Source organism: Geotrypetes seraphini, chromosome 1, assembly GCF_902459505.1.
Source record: "Geotrypetes seraphini chromosome 1, aGeoSer1.1, whole genome shotgun sequence".
NCBI classification, from domain to species: Eukaryota; Metazoa; Chordata; class Amphibia; order Gymnophiona; family Dermophiidae; genus Geotrypetes; species Geotrypetes seraphini.
Window position 1 is genome coordinate 112,373,675 of NC_047084.1, and position 22,564 is coordinate 112,396,238.

The 22,564-nt window shown below is 43.5% G+C and overlaps 1 protein-coding gene across 2 annotated transcripts in view; it reads right to left on the minus strand.

The window, feature by feature from the left end:
• Nucleotides 1–22,564, minus strand: part of LOC117356528 (receptor-type tyrosine-protein phosphatase alpha-like) — a 153,021-nt gene that overhangs the window by 79,422 nt on the left and 51,035 nt on the right. For both annotated transcript variants that reach the window (XM_033935862.1, XM_033935855.1), the window contains 3 exons: nucleotides 18,075–18,114; nucleotides 6,558–6,666; nucleotides 5,407–5,474 (listed from right to left, as the gene is read on the minus strand). In XM_033935862.1, coding sequence (XP_033791753.1) covers nucleotides 5,407–5,474; nucleotides 6,558–6,666; nucleotides 18,075–18,114 — 217 coding nt within the window. The remainder of the gene's footprint in view (nucleotides 1–5,406; nucleotides 5,475–6,557; nucleotides 6,667–18,074; nucleotides 18,115–22,564) is intronic.

A 22,564-nucleotide genomic window follows, 5' to 3' on the forward strand; every position in this document is an offset into this window, starting at 1 on the left:
AACCTTCTCAGAAGCCCAGTGCAGTCTTATGGGCTGAACTCTCGTGATTGTTATCAGAGGCAGATTGTGTCAAATGAATCTTTGATTGGGTGACTAGAGAACTAGATCAAGGGGTGGGGGGAGTGCAATGCACAGTGGCGTAGTAAGGGGGGGAGAGGAGTGGTCTACCCTGGGGACAGTCTTGCTGAGGGTGTGGCACCCCTCCTCCTCTCTGCTCGCCTTCTGCTCCTCTCCTTGCCACTCACGTGTACCCCTTGCCTTCCCGGTACCTTTTTTACTTCCCTGGTGCAAATTGAATGCAATTCTCCAAATGAGGTCACAACATGGAACGATACAGGGTCATTATAACATTCTTAGTCTTGTTAACCATCCCTTTTTTAATAATTCCCAGCATCCTGTTTGCTTTTTTGGCCACCGCCACACATTGCTTTTCCGCAGAAGAGGAACTCTAACAGTCACCACAGGCCTCATCTAGGGCAGTCTCCTTGGAGCAGCCGTTCAGGGTAGCGGCTGGAGCACGGGCAGTGTGTCGTGGGGAGGATTGCATGGAGGAGACCATCGCAGAGGAGGAGATGTGGGCATCCTGGGACTATCAACCAAACCTCTTCCCTGAAGAAGTCTTTTTCTCTGGGAACGTCATCGTTCCTCCAAAACTTACTTGCTCCACTTCATCACCGAAGCTGAAACCGTGGATTGAAGACAATGTTTTCTTTTTCTTTTTTTCCAGTTTATGAATTATTTTTAATCTTATTCATTGTTTTGCCACTTGTTTTTGTTTTGTTTTATTTCTATCATTTAAATTTCTCCAGAATTCTTTTGTTCAACGGTTCCTCCTTCTGCATCTATTCCTTTCTCTCCTCTCTTCTACCTTCCAAAGTACTTAGTTCAATACAGTCTTGTTAGAATGTTTATTTTCTTATTTTTCCTCTATCTCTACTTTTCACTTCTTTATTACTCTCTAGGTACTTTAGTTAGATTGTGAGCCTTCGGGACAGTAAGGGAATTTCTAAGTACCTTTCTTACTTATAATTTTAATGTATATTTTCTGTAAACCGCTTAGAACTTAACGGATGTAGCGGTATATAAGAAATAAATTACATTACATTACATTGGACGGAAGGTTTCATCGTATTGTCTACAACAGGGGTGTCAAAGTCCCTCCTCGAGGGCCGCAATCCAGTCGGTTTTTCAGGATTTCCCCAATGATCTATTTGCATGTACTGCTTTCATGAAAGGAACTTTATCAAAAGCTTTCTGAAAATCTAGATACACTATATCAACCAGTTCACCTTTATCTACATGTTTATTCAAACCTTCAAAGAAGTCCAGCAAATTTGTGAGGCAAGATCTCCCTCGGCTGAACCCCATCTGACTCCATCTCATTAAATCATGTTTGGCTACGTGTTCCACAATTTTATTTTTTATAATCGTTTCAACCATTTTGCCTGGCACCGAAGTGAGGCTTACCGGTCTGTAATTTCCCGGATCTCCCCTGGAGCCCTTTTTAAAAATCAGCGTAACATTGGCCAGCCTCCAATCTTCAGGTACTACAGACGATTTTAGTGACAGGTTACAAATCACTAACAGCAGGTCAGCAATCTCATGTTTTAGTTCTTTTAGTACCCTGGGATGTATACCATCCGGTCCAGGTGATTTATCACTTTTTAACTTGTCGATTTGGCTTAGTACGTCTTCCAGATTCACCGAGATTTCTTTCAGTTCCTCTGCATCATCACCCTTGAAAACCACTTCCGGTTCAGGTAGATCTCTTACATTTTCTTCTGTAAAGATGTAAGGACCTAGAAAATCTTGAAGAATGGTCTGGAATTTGGCACAGATTTAATGCTAAAAAAATGCAGGGTCATGCATTTGGGCTGCAAAAATCCAAGGAAATGATACAGTTTAGCAGTGTCTCTCAAACTTTTTAAGCTCTGGCACACTAAACGGAGCAAATGTTTTTCACGGTACATTATAATTGAAACTATAAAATTGCAAAACCAATAAAAAATTAAATTTGAGAGTTATTTATTTAAAGTTCTTTAAGCTATCAATGGTGAAACTAAAGTAGATAGAAACTGCTAATTAATGTGATGGATGTGCTTGTTTTTGAGTGTAAATTAACTCAAAACGTGGCTCAATAGTCGACAAGCAAACACGCATTTCATCATCCACCATCTGCAGTCATTCTCTTTTTTAAAATTTAATTTCTATCAGAAATGAAAATTCAAGTTCGCAAAGATAACACGATCCAAATGGTAAAGCCTTGATTGCTTTTTTGCTCAAGTTAGGATAACTACTGCACAAAAAATAAAAAAAAAATGACTTGCCATTACTGTAGTTTTCAAAGACCAATCACGTCAAAGAATGATGCTTGTCTGGGCGGTTGTATCCTTTCGCACACAGATGCTCATAACTTTGACAGACTCTTGTGTACGTGACCTACACGGCATCTATTCTAGTGTATACTTATGAAGGAAATTTTTTAAAAGAAAATTCTGGAATCTCTAGTGGCACACTTGGAATCTCTTCAGGGCACACTGAAAGACAGTGGTTTAGGAGATGAAGAACTTTTGTGCATAAAAGAGGAGCGTGACTTGAGTGTGATCAGATGTGATGATCTCAAGGTGGCCAAATAGGTAGAAAAGGCAATGACAAAAGCTAGAATGATGCTAGGGTGCAGTAGGAAAAATGAGGTATTGATGTCCCCTGTATAAGACTCTGGTAAGACCTTATTTAGAATATTGTGTACAGTTCTGGAGACCACTCTTTCAAAAAGTTAAAAGGATAGCGAATGACACAGTAATAAAATTCATCACCGTTCCCGTCCCTGCAGATAACCTCGGGAAACAATTCCATGTCATTCTTTAGAGTTCATCTCAACCTCAGTCCTTCTACACCGGCATTCTTCAATGCAAGGCTTGAGGGTCAGTGGCTGGACCCATTCATACTCTGATTCCTATCTGAGCCAAGTATAGGACAATCACATCATTGTGACATCACTGATGAGGTTGGTTCTTATTGGTGGAATGAGGCATTATGACATCACAATATCCGCTCTGGATTCTAAAGACTGTCATTCTTTAGTGTTCATCTCAACCTCAGTCCTTCTACACCGGCATTCTTCAATGCAAGGCTTGAGGGTCAGTGACTGAGCCCATTCATACTCTGATTCTTATATGAGCCGTCTAGGCCAATCATGTCATTGTGACATCACTGATGAGGTTGGCTCTCATTGGTGGAATGAGGCATTATGACATCACAATATCTGCTCTGGATACCAGAGACTATCATTCCTTAGTGTCTCTCTCAACCTCAGTCCTTCTACACCGGCATTCTTCAATGCAAGGCTTGAGGGTCAGTGGCTGGACCCATTCATACTCTGATTCTTCCCTCTCTCCTTAAAGAATGGCATGGGGATGGATTCCCCGCGGGGATGGAGACAAATTCTGTCTCCATGTCATTCGCTATTGGCCACCAATTGATCTTGTGAATGACACAGGGACATAAGAACATAAGAATTGCCGCTGCTGGGTCAGACCAGTGGTCCATTGTGCCCAGCAGTCCGCTTCTGCGGCGGCCCTTAGGTCAAAGACCAGCGCCCTAACTGAGACTAGCTTTACCTGCGTACGTTCCAGTTTAGCAGGAACTTATCCAACTTTGTCTTGAATCACTGGAGGGTGTTTTCCCCTATAACAGCCTCCGGAAGAGTGTTCCAGTTTTTACCACTCTCTGGGTGAAGAAGAACTTCCTTATGTTTGTATGAAATCTATCCCCTTTTAACTTTAGAGAGTGCCCTCTCGTTCTCTCTACCTTGGAGAGGGTGAACAACCTGTCTATCTACTAAGTCTACTCTCTTCATTATCTTGAATGTTTCAATCATGTCCCCTCTGTCTCCTCTTTTCAAGGGAGAAGAAGCCCAGTTTCTCTAATCTCTCACTGTACGGCAACTCCTCCAGCCCCTTAACCATTTTAGTTGCTCTTCTTTGGACTCTTTCAAGTAGTACCATGTTCTTCATGTACGGCGACCAGTGCTGGACGCAGTATTCCAGTTGGGGGCGTATCATGGCCCGGTACAGCGGCATGATAACCTTCTCCAATCTGTTCGTGATCCCCTTCTTAATCATTCCTAGCATTCTGTTCACCCTTTTTGCAGCCATCGCACATTGCGCAGACTGCTTCATTGACTTGTCAACCAGTACTCCCAAGTCTCTTTCCTGAGGGGTCTCTCTGAGTACCGCACCGGACATCCTGTATTCGTGAATAAGATTTTTGTTACCGACATGCATCACCTTACACTTATCCACGTTATACCTCATTTGCCATGTTGTGGCCCATTTCTCGAGCATGTTTATGTCACGTTGCAGGTCTTCGCAATCCTTCTGCATCTTCATTACTCTGGATAACTTCGTATTGTCCGCAAATTTAATCACCTTGCTCATCCATACCAATTTCCCCACGATAATCACAGGAAACCATTCTATGTCATTTTTTAATGTCTACCTCAACCTCAGTCCTTCTACACCAGCATTCTTCAATGCAAGGCTTGAGAGTCAGTGGCTGGAAATCATCCCAGGTCATTCTTTAGTATCCATCTCAACCTCAGTCCTTCTACACCAGCATTCTTCAATGCAAGGCTTGAGGGTCAGTGGCTGGAAATCATCCCAGGTCATTCTTTAGTGTCCATCTCAACCTCAGTCCTTCTACACCGGCATTCTTCAATGCAAGGCTTGAGAGTCAGTGGCTGGGCCCATTCATACTCCGATTCTTCCCTCTCTCCTTAAAGAATGACATGGAGATGGGACGAGAATGGTAATGAATTTTGTCATCATGTCATTCTCTAAAACAGGCTGACGTCGGTTCAGAGGAAGGCTACAATAGATACAATAGAGACGTTTACCTACGTGGCATAAATGTGTATGAGGCCAGTCTCTTTCAATTCAAAGGAAACTCTGGAATGAGGGGGCATTGAATGAAGATGAAATGGGACGGACTCAGAAGTAACCTCAGAAAATACTTTTTCATGGAAATGGTGGTGAATGTGTAGCATGGCCTCCCGATGGAGGTGATGGAGATGAAAAATATATCTTATTTTTAGAAAACTTGGGACAAATACATTGGATCTATAAGGGAGGAAGAGAAAGTAGATGGCATGGATAGGCAGACTAAATAGGCCATATGATCTTTATCTGTCTTCATTGTTCTCCGTTTCATCTATTCACCATCCTCAAGGACCGAATTCAGTTAATCCAGCATCTTCAAACCTAAAAGCTCTGTGACCTGCCAATATATCCTGTAATATTTTATTGCCCCGTGCTATGGGGAGAAGCCTTTTAATGCACTGACATTGTACTACTGGATGTTGAATATAAAATGCGACATAAAGTCTGAGGAATGGTTCCTGCTTACCTAGAATCCTTCTCTTCTTCAAAGGAATGCGACCATTGTTCCTGCCAGCAGATTTCCTTCTCCTTGATCTGGAAAATACGTTTCAGGAGGGTAAGAACCAAGATAATTTAACTGTAATAGAGTATCTATACAATACTATGTACTCAGCAGAGAATGAATTATCCACAGAGCTTGCAATCCCTAAGAGCAAATCATCATGTTTATCTTGGCTCTATGATCAGCCCACATTGTAGGCCTTTCTTTAGGCGTCTTTTAAAGTTCTTTCGGTCAGCAGATGCTATTGAGAGCATCTCCGCTGTGCAGCTTTCTCAGTGAGGGCATTACGTGATTTCCTCGGTGTCAGTGGAAATGATTACGCAACATGGATTCTTCCCAATATATTGTCTGTAACATTTCAACGAAGTAATATCATTTTTTTAAGTTACAATGCTCTTCAATATGTAATGTAATTTGTAATGTAATGTAATTTATTTCTTATATACCGCTATTTCTGTTAGGTTCTAAGCGGTTTACAGAAAATATACATTAAGATTAGAAATAAGAAAGGTACTTGAAAAATTCCCTTACTGTCCCGAAGGCTCACAATCTAACTAAAGTACCTGGAGGGTAATAGAGAAGTGAAAAGTAGAGTTAGAGGAAAAATAAAAATAAAATAAACATTTTAACAAGACAGCATTGATATATAAGTGTTTTATGGCTCGTGGACAGTTCCTTTTCCCCCCCCCATTGGGCTGATCTCACTTTAGTCTTTTCTAGATCCTCTGGCTAAGTGATGTAACACTCTCATACCAAAAGAGGTACTAAGAACATAATGTACTAACACAGGATGCTCAAGCTGACCACCACAGACAGTGGGGTTTAATATGGGAAACCTTGATAATCCCTGGGGAACTGGTGCTTGCTTTCCTTTAACCTAGTGCTTTCTAAGCCTGTCCTGGAGGACTCTCAGGCCAGTCGGGTTTTTGGGATAGTCCTAATGAATATGCATGGAGCAGATTTGCATGCCTGTCACCTCCATTATATGTAGATCTCTCTCATGCATATTCATTAGGGCTATCCTGAAAACCCAAATGGCCGGGGGTCGTCCATTGCAAGTTTAACCCTCAATGCATCAAGCTCTATGAACCTCCGAGTCCACCCTTTTAACTTACCGGGATGATTGCAACTTCCAGTACACGAACAGGACCATCACAAACAGCACCAGACACAGGAGGATCAAAGCGACGGTCAAACCCAGTGCAGATGAAGCGGGCTCTGCAACTAAAGGGACAGGGTATTAGCAGCGGGCAGGAGCCTTGGCATGCTTGGAATATCAACCGAATGCTTTGTCCAACTCGCCTGTGGAAATCCCTTCTCTTCATGAGACTAGCCATTCTTGGACAGTGCCTTACAAATTGCTTTATCCTTTAGATCCCTGTCAATCTTCAATTATAAAATCTTTAAAGAAAACTGTGGTTAATTTTTTTAATGAGCCTAGTTAATAAATCATTCAGTCAAGGCTGCTTACCTGAGATCTTGAAAAAGGCTGCGGTGTGTTCAGTTATTTAAAGATGGAATACTGGATTCTTTTTTTTTTTTTTTTTTTTATAAATCTTTATTCAATTTTCAAACTACAATTATGCATGCAAATAATTCATGTGCATATAATACAAGAAAAACACAATAAACTTACAGATATTAATAAGCAATTATTCCCCCCCACCCTCCCACCTAGTTAATCAAGAAAATAAATACCCACAAGAAACTACCTAAAAAAATCCCTGAATCAGTTCCAATGCAAACCCCTCCCCCCTCTCTCCCACCCTGGATGGATATGTTTAAAGGCCAGTAAAATAAAGTTAGTTACAAAATTTAGCCGATGGTTCCCAAACATCCAGAAATTTCCTAATAACAGCACCTTCTAACGATTCCATCGCTAAAAATAATAAATACGCGTCGTCAGTTTATTTTTTCAGTCACTGCACCCCAGACTTGGAATTCTCTACCGAGCTTTATAAGGGAAGAATCTAATTTAGGAAAATTTAAATGTAAACTAAAAACATTCCTGTTTAATGACGCATTTATAAACTAACTATGCTTCTAATCGTCTTTTTAAATAATCATGAGAATCTCATAAAGTTTTCTTTCAAGTCTCATTTCCAATTTTACTCTTCTACTAAATTTTATCTTTTTAAAATTATTATCATTATCCCTCCCTTATGTGCTTTCCCTTTATGTATATTCTTTTTTATTTAAAATGTAACTTCTTCCCCATATTTTCCTCTTGTCTCCAGTTTCGTCAAATTTGTTTTTTAACCTTGTTAGTATTATCTTCTATGATTCTGTTTTTACATTGTAATTTTATCATATTGTACATCGCTTCGAATTTAGATGAAGCGATTAATCAAAAACATATTAAACTTGAAACTTGAAACTTGAAACTTCCCTGCTGTATAGCCATCCAACGTTCCATTTTAAAAGTATAACAAAGAGATTCCCACCAGAAAGTTCTTCCAATTCTTCAATATAAGTTGTATGGTGACCCCTGTCATTATAAAGAGAAGCTTGTTATTACGAGCCGATATTTGGCTTTTAGCTCTCATTAACACACCAAATAGGATGGTATCGTACGTCAATGCCACTGGATTTTCCAATATTTTGTTCACCTGATCCCATATGGATCTCCAAAATTTAAGTAGCAAGGGACAATAGTACAGTAAATGGTCCAATGTCCCAGCTTCGACCCATTTCTCCTCTACCTTTTTTGGCTAAGTTAATTGAAAGGCTAGAATAGGATCAATTAAGAACATAAGAAGTTGCCTCCACTGGGTCAGACCAGAGGTCCATCGCGCCCAGCGGTCCGCTCCCGCGGTGGCCCATCAGGTCTGTGACCTGTGAAGTGGTCCCTACTATTCCTATAACCTATCTCTACTTCTATCTATACCCCTCAATCCCCTTATCCTTTAGGAACCTAATTGCTTGACTTTATTGATAGGGTTCATCAATTTGGCTTAGCATAACACAGAAACCTTATTGATCTCTACTTTGGATATCGTTAAAACAGGGTTTGACAAAGGTATTACTTATATACTTGTTACACTTGACATCTCTGCCATCTTTGATTTGATCAAATTTGACATTTTACTTAAATGCCTAGATATAGGAGGCATACTCGTAGTTTTTGATTGGTTTTCTATCTTGAAGGATAGACATTTATATGAAGTTGAGGGTCTTCAGCCATTGTCTTTTCTGTTTTTAAGCTACTCCATGGAGTACCTCAGGGCTCTAACCCTTCCAAAATGCTGTTTAACTTGCACATGTTTCCATGGTGTGAACTTTTGGGCGGTTTAGGGGAAAATACTGACCATCTACAATTATGTTTGCATTGAGGGGTGGTAGATTCAAAGGCAATGTTAGGAAATTCTACTTTACGGAGAGGGTGGTGGATGCCTGGAATGCGCTCCCGAGAGAGGTGGTGGAGAGTAAAACTGTGACTGAGTTCAAAGAAGCATGGGATGAACACAGAAGATTTAGAATCAGAAAATAATATTAAATATTGAACTAAGGCCAGTTACTGGGCAGACTTGCTCGGTCTGTGTCTGTATATGGCCATTTGGTGGAAGATGGGCTGGGGAGGGCTTCAATGGTTGGGAGGGTGTAGATGGGCTGGAGTAAGTATTAACAGAGATTTCGGCAGTTGGAACCCAAGCACAGTACTGGGTAAAGCTAAGAAGAAAAAATTTAAAAATTTAAATTGAATCAGGTTGGGCAGACTGGATGGACCATTCGGGTCTTTATCTGCCGTCATCTACTATGTTACTATGTTCAGTTTGTACATGGATGAAGGCAAATTGCCTCAAATTAAATATGGCTCAGATTTGGGTTTTATTATTAGTCTTCCTTTGTCCAATTTTCCTACTTTATTTAAGATTGAGAAAGATGTTATACCTATAGTTTGTGAAAAATGTCCAAAAGTGGCATCAAGGGGCAGATGGATGTTTTTCTTGCCAAACCCTTCCATTCGCCATTTTCTAGATGGATTTCAATGGTGGTTGCCAGCAGTGCATCTAAATCTGAAGAGGGAGTGTTGGAAGAGTGGTTTGGGTGGGGACTAGGGCAGGCTTATAATCGAACATCTTAGGAAACATCCAGAGCACAATTTGGACATTTGAGGCAACAAATATGTGCCAAAAAAGTGCCCAAATTGACCACATGACCATTGAGGGGATGGAGGCATGTCCCCCCCTACACTTGCTCAATGGCCACCGACCCCCTCCTATCCCTGAAATATGTATATATCTGCCAGTATGATACCTTCAGATTTTATGGCCAGTCCTAGTACAGCAGCAAGCAGGTTCCTGAGTAGCCTAGTAGGTGATGTAGTCAACCATAGAGATGGGAACTCAGGCCTATACCCCACTCTAACGACTACGCTTATGGTGGATTATGTGAGCCTTCCAAAACCCACCTAAATCCCACTCAACGTACATCTAGCTGACACTTTCAGGCATAAAAGAGGACTAGTGTGGTGTACAGTTAGGTCCAGTAGATTTTGGGTGTGTTTTGGAGGGCTCATTGTACACTATAAGGGAGTTATGGCCTTTTTATATGAAATTCACTGCAGAGTCCCCTAAGGAGCCCCCCTGCTCTGCTGGGATGCCTGTGTGGCCAGTCTATTAAAAATGCTGACCCCTCCTACATCCCAATGGCTTGTTTGTACGGATTTTTTAATGTGGTTTTATTTTTTTACAGAAATAATAATAACTAATAATAATAATAATAACTTTATTTTGTATACCGCCATACCCAGAGAGTTCTAGGCGGTATACAATTAATTAAGATTAATTAAGATTACAAATGATGAGATCATTGGAATTAACATTTTAGGAATGTAGAGGTCATTGAAGTTAATAGGTTTGGTGGGTACGATAAGAGGGAAGGTGGAGGTTCACGTGTATTGATGGGAGTTGAAGAGGTGTGAGGGTGTGTTAAGGGTTCTGTCCGTGGAATAAGTGAGTTTTGAGTATTTTTCTGAAGTCAAGGTAGGTGGGGGCGTCGAGTACAATTTGGGCTAGCCATGAGTTTAGTTTAGCTGCCTGGAAGTAGAAGGTTTTGTAGTAGATCAGTGAGGCAAGACTTCCCTTGACCATAACAGTATTGAAGCACGTTCAAAAAGATAAGTTTTCAAAAGAGCTCTATCCTAAAATAATACTAATAATCTATTTTTGTATACCGCTATACCAAAAAAGATTCAAAGCGGTTCACAACAAAAAATGAATACATACAGTGTGAATAAAATTAAACAATCAAATAATTACTATAAATGTAAAATACATCAGTTGGGAAGCCTAAAAAAGTAAAATAGGAACACCGTTAAGATGAAAACCTGTCAAACAGACGTGTCTTAAGTAATTTTCTAAAATCAGAGTAGGAAGAAGCCTCTATCATTAAATTTCCAAGCCACGTATTCAATTTAGCGGCCTGGAATGAAATCATTCTGTCAAAGAATTTCTTATATTGACAGGATTTTACAGAGGGATAGTTGAAAAAATTTATCCTACGTGTACTCTTGGAGGAAAGATTCAAGGGTACACGTAGGATAAATTTTTTCAACCATCCCTCTGTAAAATCCTGTCAATATAAGAAATTCTTTGACAGAATGTTTTCATAGGGCCTCAACTATCAAACTGTGCCCGCGCGGCTCCCGACTCTCATAGGAACTCAAAGGAAATTCTAAGACTTTTATTAAAATATGGGAGCCATTGACATCTTTTTGTAATGATTAAACACCATTTTTTTTCTATTGAAATATACACCATAAATAATAGAGAGGGGAATGGGGAAAGGGTTCTGATTGTTTTGCTTATTTAGTAATATTGGGGAAGTTGGGAGGGATTTGGGTTTACGTATACAATTTATGTTTTTCTGGAGAGATTTGCAAGTGATATTTTCAATAGTATCTATGGTTATATTTGTACACTTGTTAAATGATTGAAAATGAATAAAGATTAATTAAGATAGAAGAGGCCCATAGTAACATAGTCACATAGTAGATGACGGCAGATGGTCCATCTGGTCCATCTGAATGGTCCATCCAGTCTGCCCAACCTGATTCAATTTCAATTTTTTTTTCTTCTTCTTCTTAGCTATTTCTAGGCAAGAATCCAAAGTTCTGCCCGGTACTGTGCTTAAGTTCCAACTCCTGAAGTCTCCATCAAAGCTCACTCCAGCCATTGAAGCCCTCCCCAGCCCATCCTCTACCAAACGGCCATATACAGACACAGACCGTGCAAGTCCGCCCAGTACTGGCCTTCGTTCTTCTTTTTGAACTCAGTCACCGTTTCCCTCTCCGCCACGTCTCTCGGGAGTGCATTCCAGGCATCCACCACCCTCTCCCTAAAGAAGAATTTCCTTACATTGCTCTTGAGTCTCCCACCCCTCAACCTCAAATTATGTTTTCTGTATGAAAGTAGTTTACTATCCTATTTTAATGGCATTCCTTTTTTTTTTTTTTATTTGATATATTTTATTCTAAGCCACCTTGAATTGTGCTGCAACTAAGATTGTGCTGGGAAGGGGGAGGGTTTTTTGGAATTGTTTAGTGAATATGTTTAGGTTATGCACGGATTTATATTTATTGATTAACTGATGGAAGGGTGGGGGAAATAATTTTTTGTTAATAATCTTGGTAAGTTTATTGTGCTCCAATTCTAATATTCTATGTAAATGTATTAATTATTCGGCACGAATGTAGTTTTAAAAATGAATAAAGATTTAATAATAAAAAAGGCAGTATATCAAGCTTAATAAACGATACACGATTTTGTTTTGATTGTTGTTTTGGTTTATTATTATTATACTAGTCTTATAGCCCGTTACATTAACGGGTGCTAGAATATATGTGTGTGTGTCTGTCTTTATTTCTTTCTCTCTCTCCCCTTAGCCGCTTTCTGTATTTCTGTCTTTCTTTTTCCCTGACTGTCTACCACCACCCCTTGCCTGCTCCCCCTGTCCATTCTCCCTTCCTTTTACCTCCCCTATGTCCACCACCACCCCTTCACTGCTCTCCTTATGCAGCAGCAGCCCTTCTCCCTTTGTTTTACCTCCCCTCTGTCCAGCAGCACCTCTTTCCTTCTCCCCCTGTCCAACATTAGGCCTCCGTTCCTTTTTCTTCACCCCCCTTGTCCATCAGCACCTCTTTCCTTCTCCCCCTGTCCAGCAGTAGGCGTCCCTTCCTTTTTCTCCCCCCCTCCTCCTTCTTACCTTGCTCTGCCCCTGATCAGAGGTTCCCGACAGCCACCCAGTTGCACCTATTGGAAAAGTTCCGCATCCAGCACCCCGCCTGACGCGACTCCCGCTGTCTTTCTGTCTGTCTGTCTTTGTCCCTGGCCACCTTTGTCTGTCTGTCTTTCTGTGTCTCTCCCTGCCCCTGTGTCTTTCTTCTTTTCTTTCTGTCTCCCTTCCTCCCTCTGTCTATCTGTCCAAGCAGCATTCCTTCCCCCTCCATTCCCCTCCCCCCACATCAGTTCCCTGTGCACCTGCCCCTGTGTCTTTCTTGTTTTCTTTCTGGCTCCCTTCCTCCCTCTGTCTGTCTGTCCAAAGCAGCATTCCCTCCCCCTCCATTTCCCTCCCTCCACACCAGTACCCTGTGAACCTGCCCCTGTGTATTTCTTCTTTTCTTTCTGTCTCCCTTCCTCCCTCTGTCTGTCTGTCCAAAGCAGCATTTCCTCCCCCCACACCAGTTCTCTGTGCAGCAGCATTAGCGTTTCCTCTACCCCACTTTCCCTTCCCGCGGTCCCAACTACAAACGCGGTCCCGAGTCCTTTGTCGCCCCCACCCTTCCCTTCCCGCGGGCCCGACTACACATGGCGATTCAAAGCAGCGTGTGCAGCAGTCTTCACACGCTGCTTCAGGTCCTTCTACTGCCCTGATTTACTCTGGCACGTCCCTGATGACATCATCAGAGATGCGGTAGAGCAAATCAGGGCAGTAGAAGGGCCCGAAGTAGCGTGTGAAGACTGCTGCACCCGCTGCTTAAATCGCCAGTCGGGCCCGCGGGAAGGGAAGGGAAGGGGGGGCGGCAAAGGACTCGGGTCCCGGGCAGCAGAAAGTTGCTGGGCTCCTCGGTGGGGGCGCTGAGCGGCCGCGATCCCTCTCCTCCCAGACCCCCCCGCCCCACCCCGCCCCGCCCCGCTCCGCTGGAGGAACGGAGATCGGCGGCTAGCTGCGGTCCCGGCTAGGATAAGCGCGCATGCGCACTCCTGCGACCACAGACCTACTGATCACGGAAGCAAGCAAATAGGAGTGCGCATGCGCGGCTAGCCTTTTATTATATAGGATATGTTATTGCTCAAACCATACCAATAATTGTTAGAACTGAGTGGGTTATAAGTTTTCAAAGAAATAAAACCTATCCCTGGAATGTCTCATATTGTCCCCACAGCTACTGAGGGTCACAGTTAGCCAAATAAATGTTGACTTTATCCAGATTAACGGCAACCCGAGTTTCTGACCCTGCAACTGCCTTAGCCCTGCCTCTCATTATAGAGGCACATTTTGGCCGTATTTATCCAAATAACCACCAAAATTAAAAAAAACAACCAGGGCATAACTCCTGTATTTATTTATTTACCCCCTCCTTTTACAAAACTGTAGTGCACTTTTTAACGCCAACCGTGGTAGTAACAGCTCTGACACTCAGAGAATTCCTTTGAGCATCGGAGCTGTTACCAACACGGCTGGCGCTGAAAACCATGGGGGGGTTGACTTTCTATACCGTTCTCCCAGGGAAGCTCAGAATGGTTTGTACTTTTCCCTGTCTGTCCTAATGGGCTCCCAATCTCATGTACCTGGGTCATTCTTTCCAATATCTCTGGCTCGTGTGTGTTTATGTGTTGTATCGGTGTGGGATACATTTGAAAGGATGCATTTGTTCTAAGACAACAGGCATTGCTCTGCATCTCCACCATTAAGTCAGTAAATACTGCAGACAGTGGCAAAATATACTCGTCACTGAGTAGGTGTCACCTATATGGCGACTATTAAGAAAGTTATACTATTTAGTCACAACTATCCGCGCTCTTCAATCTCTCCCTTAGTACAGGTAGAGTCCTGTTGGACTGGAAGATGGCTAACGTCATTCCACTCCACAAAAAAGGATCCAGGATGGAGGCAGTGAACTACAGACCAGTGAGTCTCACATCAATAGTGAGCAAACTAATGGAAACTCTAATCAAACGCCAATTGGATATGATCCTGAACGAGGAGAATCTACGGGATCCCCGTCAACATGGATTTACCAAAGGGAGATCCTGCCAATCCAACCTAATCAGCTTCTTTGACTGGGTGATGGGGAAGCTGGATGTTGGGGAGTCCCTGGACATCGTATACCTGGACTTCAGCAAAGCATTCGATAGCGTACCACACTGCAGGTTGCTGAGCAAGATGAGTTCTATAGGATTGGGCGACACATTGACGAAATGGGTTGGGAACTGGCTTGGAGGTAGGCTTCAGAGGGTAGTGATGAAGGGCACCCCCTCCGAAATGATGGAGGTGATCAGTGGAGTGCCGCAGGGCTCGGTCTTGGGCCCGATCCTGTTCAACATCTTTATAAGAGACTTGGCAGAGGGGCTCCGAGGTAAAATAACATTATTCGCCGATGACGCCAAACTATGCAATGCAGTGGGCAAAAGCACAACGGACAAAAACTCAATGCCCGACAACATGATGCACAACCTACTACTGGAGCGCTGGTCTAGGACCTGGCAACTCAGCTTCAATGCCAAAAAATGCAAAGTCATGCACCTGGGTAGCCAAAATCCATGCAAGACTTACACCCTTAATGGCGAGATCCTAACAAGAACTGAAGCAGAATGAGACTTAGGGGTGATCATCAGTGAGAACATGAAGACTGCCAATCAAGTGGAGCAAGCTTCATCCAAGGCTAGACAAATCATAGGTTGCATACGCAGGAGTTTCTTCAGCTGTAAGCCTGAAGTCATTATGCCATTGTATAGATCCATGGTGAGGCCCCCACCTGGAATACTGTGTACAATTCTGGAGGCCACATTACCGCAAAGATGTGCTGAGACTCGAGTCAGTCCAAAGAATGGCCACCCGGATGGTCTCGGGACTCAAGGATCTCCCGTACAAGGAACGGCTAGATAAATTACAGCTATACTCACTCGAGGAACGCAGAGAGAGGGGAGACATGATCGAAACGTTCAAGTATCTCACGGGCAGCATCGAGGTGGAAGAAGATATCTTCTTTCTCAAGGGTCCCACGGCAACAAGAGGGCATCTGTGGAAAATCAGGGGCGGGAAACTGCATGATGACACCAGGAAATTCTTTTTCACCGAAAGGGTGGTTGATCGCTTTAATAGGCTTCCACTTCAGGTGATTGAGGCCAGCAGCGTGCCTGATTTTAAGGCCAAATGGGACAGACACATGGGATCTATTCACAGAGAAAGGTAGGGGAGGGTCTTTGGGGTGGGCAGACTAGATGGGCCATGGCCCTTATCTGCCGTCTATTTCTGTTTCTATGAGAGACGAGTATCAGTGTCAGTGTGTGTGCAGGTGTGGGGGAAGAGTTTGAAAGGGGTGTAAGTAGTTGGGGCCTAGAGAGTACATCGCAGTTAGTTCATGTCATTGACAATTTTGCACTTAGCAACCCCCCCCCTTCCTAACTACAGTGGAACCTTGGTTTACGAGCATAATTCGTTCCAGAAGCATGCTCGTAAACCAAATTGCTTGTATATCAAAGCGAGTTTCTCTATAGGAAGTAAGGGAAACTCGCTTGATTCGTTCCCCCCCGAAGCCACTGGCGCTGCTCCACCCCCCCATCCCCGAGAACCGGCATTGCTCCCCCTCCAGCCCGCGAACGCCCCCCCTGAGAACCGGCATCACTCCCCCTGCCCGCGAACGCCCCCCTGAGAACCGGCATCACTCCCCCTGCGCAAACATGCATCCCCCACCTGCCCAAACAGAAGCCTTACCCCATCTGGCAGTGGTACGTAGCCCAAGGCCTTTTGTCTCTCGCTCTCTCCGAGATCTTTGTTCACCGTCACCGTCACGTCCTGTGGGCTATGTGCCGGTGCCAGATGGGATAAGGCTTCTGTTTGGGCGGGTGGGTGGATGCCAGTTTGCGCGGGAGGCGATGCTGATTTTCAGGGGGGGGGCGTTCGCGGGCGGGGGGAGCGATGCTCGCAAATCGAGTCAACGCTCGGTTTGAGAGTCACGAGGTTTGACTGTACTATGTATCAGATGCTGGAACTGCCTTTCCCATTGAAATGCACTAGGTCATTTTTGAAGGGGAGAGAGGGGACTTAATTTCTCTAGAACTCTTGGTTTTATCTGGCACAGTTTTGAACTTTTTTTTTTTTAATTTTTATTCATTTTTCATCTTACAACAAATACATATATATAAAAAATTTGTCAATGAATACATCATTTGAAATTCTATTATTTATGATACTAATAGATACAATTTTTTTTATCCCATCCCTCCCATCCTTCCAATCTTACATTCAATCAAATATATCACATAAATAATATTTCCTAGAAATCTAATTATTTAATAATAATTTAAGAGCAAACTCAAGGGTTTTCTTTTGAAAGATGCATTCAATGACTAAATGAATTGCTTATTTTACCTTTATATCTTTTGCTAGTTTTCTCTTTCCCTTTCCTATTGTTTTTAACCCTAATTGTTTTTCTTTATAGATTGTATTTCCTTTCCTTGTGTTTTATTTTGTTTGTATAAGTTGGTTTTTTATTATGTTTAGTAGATTTAGTCTTTTTGTTAGTTACGTTTGTTTCCCCTAACTGTAATTTTTATCAATCTGTACATCGCTTAAAATTTGGAATAGGCGATTAATCAAATTCTATAATTAATTTGAAACTTGATTAATAAATTCAAATTCCCCCCTCCCATCCCTTCTACCTTAAATTGTATCTATAATGTAAAATGGTATCTACTCATTGCAATATTTTGTTAATGGCTCCCATATCTCTATAAATTTATTAAAATTCTCTTTTTGCACAGCTATTGTTCTCTCCATTTTGTAAATATGACATATTGAATTCCACCAGAAGTTATAATTGAGTCTATTCCAATTTTTCCAATTACTTGTGATCTGTTGTATGGTGACTCCTGTCATAATCATTAAAAGTTTATTATTCTTTGATGAAATTTGGCTTTTTTTCCTCAGAGGATAATGCCACATGATTCTCCAAAAACAATTAATTTGGGGCCAAATTGATTTCCAAAAGGCCATAATAAAGGGACAATAAAAATAAAAAAATGATCTAAAGTCCCTGCTTCAAGATTACAGTGCCAGCATCTATTAGATTTAGAGGAATCTAACTTTTGTAATCGAACTGGGGTCCAAAATGCTCTATGCAACAAAAAGAACCAAGTTATCTACATGCCAAATTCAAACCTATTCCATTAAGTCTTCAGACAGTTATTTGAGCCTCAGATCGGACAAACGGGCAGAGAGATTTTCAAGTCTCATTCCAATGTTCTTATGGGTTGGAAAGAATAAAAAGACGGATGTGGTCAACAGCTGAAGCCAAGCACATAAGTCCCTTTAAATGATAACTTCATAAAAGATTATTGGACAAAAGGCGCTGTTATATGATTAGACAAGGAGGAAATGTGCTATACAGAAAACAAAGGTTTACTTACCGACAAAAGACCCATAAGTTGCACAGGAGACTTTCCTGTCCTTTAGAAAAAAGAAAATAGCCAGTTAAAATATTTTCCTTTCCAAAACTAATAACACTGTGTGTAGCAACCTTTCTGATCAATTCCTGACTTTGTCTGGGACAGGAATAAAAGACGTGGAGGGGCATAATCCAAAGACACGTCTAAGTCACCTTCTGGCCTAAGTCCCTAGACGCAGAAAGTAGGCAGCAGGGAACTGTCCATTCTCAAAAAAGACGTCCAAAATTAGGGTTCAGCGGTTTAATCGCCCAAACCACCACTATGTCTATCCTTAAGATACATTCTCAACCAATAAATCGCCCAAGTCCCAAACGCCCAAAACAAGACCTTCGCCTAAAAGCAGGATTCTGTAAACGGCGTCTGTCAAAAACAACGCCAGTTAAAGAATCCTTTAACTGTCGTCCCTCCCCCTGATCATGGCAGGAGAGATATCCAATCTCTTCTGCCGAAGAACACCCCCCCCTAACATTTGCACGAAAATCGGCAGAAGGGAGCCCAAGCCCTCCTGCCGCCAGAAACCCCCCTGAACGGCTGTGATGCCCGCCAGGAGGGAGCCTAAGCCCTCCTGCCGGAAGGCACCCCCCCCAAACCCGTGAAATCTGGCTGGAGGGAGCCAAAACCCTCCTGCCAGAAGGCAAACCCACCCCCCGGGACCCCCCTCCACAGACCCCCCAACCTAACCTGAAAAGTTGGACGGACGGACGGTCCTCCCTCTGTCTGACCCTTTGGTGCATTGTGGGATGCACCAGGGAGGGGCCTAGGGCCTGATTGGCCCAGGCGCCTAAGGTCCCACCCATAGGAGGGGCCTTAGGCACCTGGGCCAACTGAAATTGGGTCAGTTGCCTAAGGCCCATCCTATGGACATGGGCCAACCAAATCTTAGGGCCTACCGAGGCCTAAATTTAGGTGCTGATTGTAGAATTTCCCCCTAAAAGCCCAACGTTTCATTGCAAATGTGGCAGAATACATGTAGTTTTTGTAGAAAGCAGCTTTAGTGGGTTGAGCTAATCTTTCTTCACCCTAACTCAAACATTTAACTGTTTTTTTGTAGTGATACTGTGGAATGTCAGCCAGTGGTCTTCTCCAGTTACAACAGTGGCGTACCAAGGGGGGGGGGGGCGGGAGGGGCGGTCCGCCCCGGGTGCCAGCCCTGAGGGGGTGCTCCCGGCTTTGCCGTTCAGTCCCCCCCCACCCCTGAAGGACCGCTCGCCCCACTAACCTTCCTGCACCACCTGTGAAGCAGCCCGCAGCAGGATCGCGACGTCAGCGATCCCTGAGCTGCTTGGGCGCTGCTTCCTGCGCCGCGGTCCCACCCCTCCTCTGACATCAGAGGAGGGGCGGGATCGCGGCGCAGAAAGCAGCGCCTAAGCAGCGCAGGGATTGCTGACGTCGCGATCCTGCTGCGGCTGCTTCATAGGTGGTGCGGGGAAGCCAGGGGAGCGAGCGGTCCTTCGGGGTGGGTCGGGGCATCAGGCCTTCAGGGTGGGGTGGGCGGGCAGGCAGGCAGGCTTTCAAGGGGGGTGACAGGCAGGCAGGCAGGCCTTCAAGGGGGGGACAGGCCTTCGGGGGGGGTGCAGGCCTTTGGGGGGGTGCAGGCCTTCAGGGGGGTGCAGACCTTCAAGGGGGGACAGGCCTACAAGGGGGGGACAGGCCTACAAGGGGGTGGGACAGGCCTTCAAGGGGGGGACAGGCCTTCGGAGGGTGCAGACCTTCAAGGGGGTGCAGGCCTTCAAGGGGGTGCAGGCCTTTGGGGGGGTGCAGGCCTTCAAGGGGGGGGGACAGGCCTTTAAGGGGGGGACAGGCAGGCAGGCCTTCAAGGGGGGGACAGGCCTAAAAGGGGGGGGACAGGCCTACAAGGGGGGGACAGGCAGGCAGGCCTTCAAGGGGGGGACAGGCCTATAAGGGGGGGACAGGCCTTCAAGGGGGGGACAGGCCTACAAGGGGGTGGGACAGGCCTTCAAGGGGAGTGCAGGCCTTCAAGGGGGGACAGGCAGACCTTTAAGGGGGACAGGCCTTTGGGGGGTGTTCAAAGAGACGTGCATATGTCAAACTTTGGGGGGGTGGGAAGAAATAATGGGTCTGAAAATAGAGGAGAGGGAGAGAGATGATGGACCATGGGATTTAGGGAGGGAAGGAACAGAAAGGGAGAGAAATTGGACACAAGGGATGGTGTGGAGGAGGGATAGAGATACTGGATAGAAGGGTAATTGGGAAAAGAAAGGGAGAGATGGTGGACTCTGGGGTGGTGAGGAAGGAGGGAGAGATGCCGGATGAAAGGGTAGTTAAGAAAAGGTGGATCTGTGGAGGGAGATGAAAAAAAGGAAAGATACCAGACTTCCTGGGGAGGGGAGGGAAATGGAAAGGGAGGACAGAGTTGGTAGATGGATGGTTAGCATGCAGAAAGAAGAAAGAAGGAGACCCTGGCAAGCAAGTTACCAGAAGAAAACCAGAGCCTTAGACCAACAAGATTTGAAATATAACCAGACAACAAAAGGTAGAAAAAATAATTTTATTTTCTGTTTTGTGATTATAATATGTCAGATTTGAAATGTGTATCCTGCCAGAGCTGGTGTTGGACTGCAAATGTGAGCTAGGATTTAACAGAGAGAGGAAAGTCCTTTTTGTTTCTTTATTTTATTTACACCACAGCGCCAGTGTGGTTAGGAGAAGCCAAAGGGGGTGAAAAAGCTATAAAACCCACCAGGAGTTTTGAAAAAAATCACCCAACTGGGCAGGAAAATCGAATTGAAAAACCAATTCAATAGGCTGAATCGAATCGAAATTTTTTTTCCTGAATCTGGCAGCATTAGTTTGCGCTACTGTCTTAGACTTTAGGACCTGGGATTGGGGAGAGATGGCATCCTCAGTACTTTATAATGCAAGTGAAACGAGGATTTGGTCAGACTTTTGAAGGGTCTGCAGAAAAAAAATATTGTATAGGCCGGGGACATGAGACAGCAGGAAATGGGAACTTTTCTTTCTTCTATTTTTGTGAATGGAAAGGCTGAGGATGTCAGAGAGTTCAGTTAAAATATGTGCTTTATAAGAAAATATAATAATGTGTTTTATAAAGTTTATAGCATAGCTGGCCTACCCAGTGAGGTGTTTCTAGTGGTGGTGGTGGCAGCGTGTCAATGTGTTGAGAGGAAGAGGTGGTCTGGGAAATTCTGCTGAGCAAACTCCGGGCCCATTTTCACCCCCCAGTTAGTCCACTCCACTAAACTGGTTCACACACTGAGTGGGTCTTTGGGTGTTGTGTTGGAATCTCTTCCAGTGGTTTATCTCCTTCTGGTCCAAGGAAGGAAACTTTGTTATCCTTAGCATTGACCTACAGAATATGTTTGTAACAGCGCTGCTTGTGTGGCATTAGGCTATGTAGTGATTGAAAGAAAAAAACAGACCTTTGCACATTTTTGCACTATATGGTGGGTGTATGAGGAGATTCACATTTCCTGCACAGCTAAGTCCATGTGAAGTTACCTTGTGCTGTATTTGACATCTAGCAAGGTCTCTGTTTGAAAGGAAAGATCTAAACTTAAAAATGAAGTGGCCAGAAGTTAGAAACATAGAAACATAGAAACATAGAAACATAGAAACATAGAAACATAGAAAGATGACGGCAGAAAAGGGCCACAGCCCATCAAGTCTGCCCACTCTATTGACCCACTTATGGTAAAAGCAGATAGTGTAGCTGGTTTTAAGAAAGATTTGGACAAATTCCTGGAGGAAAAGTCCATAATCTGTTATTAAGACATGGGGGAAGTGTCTGCTTGCCCTGGATCGGTAGCATGGAATGTTGCTACTCTTTGGGTTTTGACCAGGTATTAGTGTCCTGGATTGGCTACCATGAGAATGGGCTACTGGGCATGATGGACCATTGGTCTGACCCAGTTAGGCTATTCTTATGTTATGTTCTCATCTGTAGGGGCCTTTGTTTTCACTTCTTATTTTAATGTATTTTTTTTCTGGGAACTTATCAGTGTTTTTTATAATGGGAACAAAAATGGAAGAGAATTAATGTGTGTGGAATGGGGGGGGTAACTAATTTCTTCAGCTAAATAATTCAATCCACTTCAAACAGACATAGGAGAACTTGTGCACCATTCACACACCCTCCAACCAAAAACGTCAAAAGAAAAAAACTGTTCGACAACCTCCTAGCCATTCGAGCTGCAACACTCGACCCCCAACTCTACAACCAATTGATATCAACCACAGACTGCAAAACCTTCAAAAAGAAATAAAAACCCTTCTATTCAAAAAACACATAAAACCGAACTAACACAATCAGAACTGTCCCAAGCATCACCTGCAACTACTCCATATGTACTTCTGATGTCATGACAATTCAGACATAATTTATGTTATGTTATGTTTGGAATATAAGAAAATTTTCACTGCCTGTTTCTATTCTGACCATTTATTCCGTTTCATGGTCATTACAAAAAATA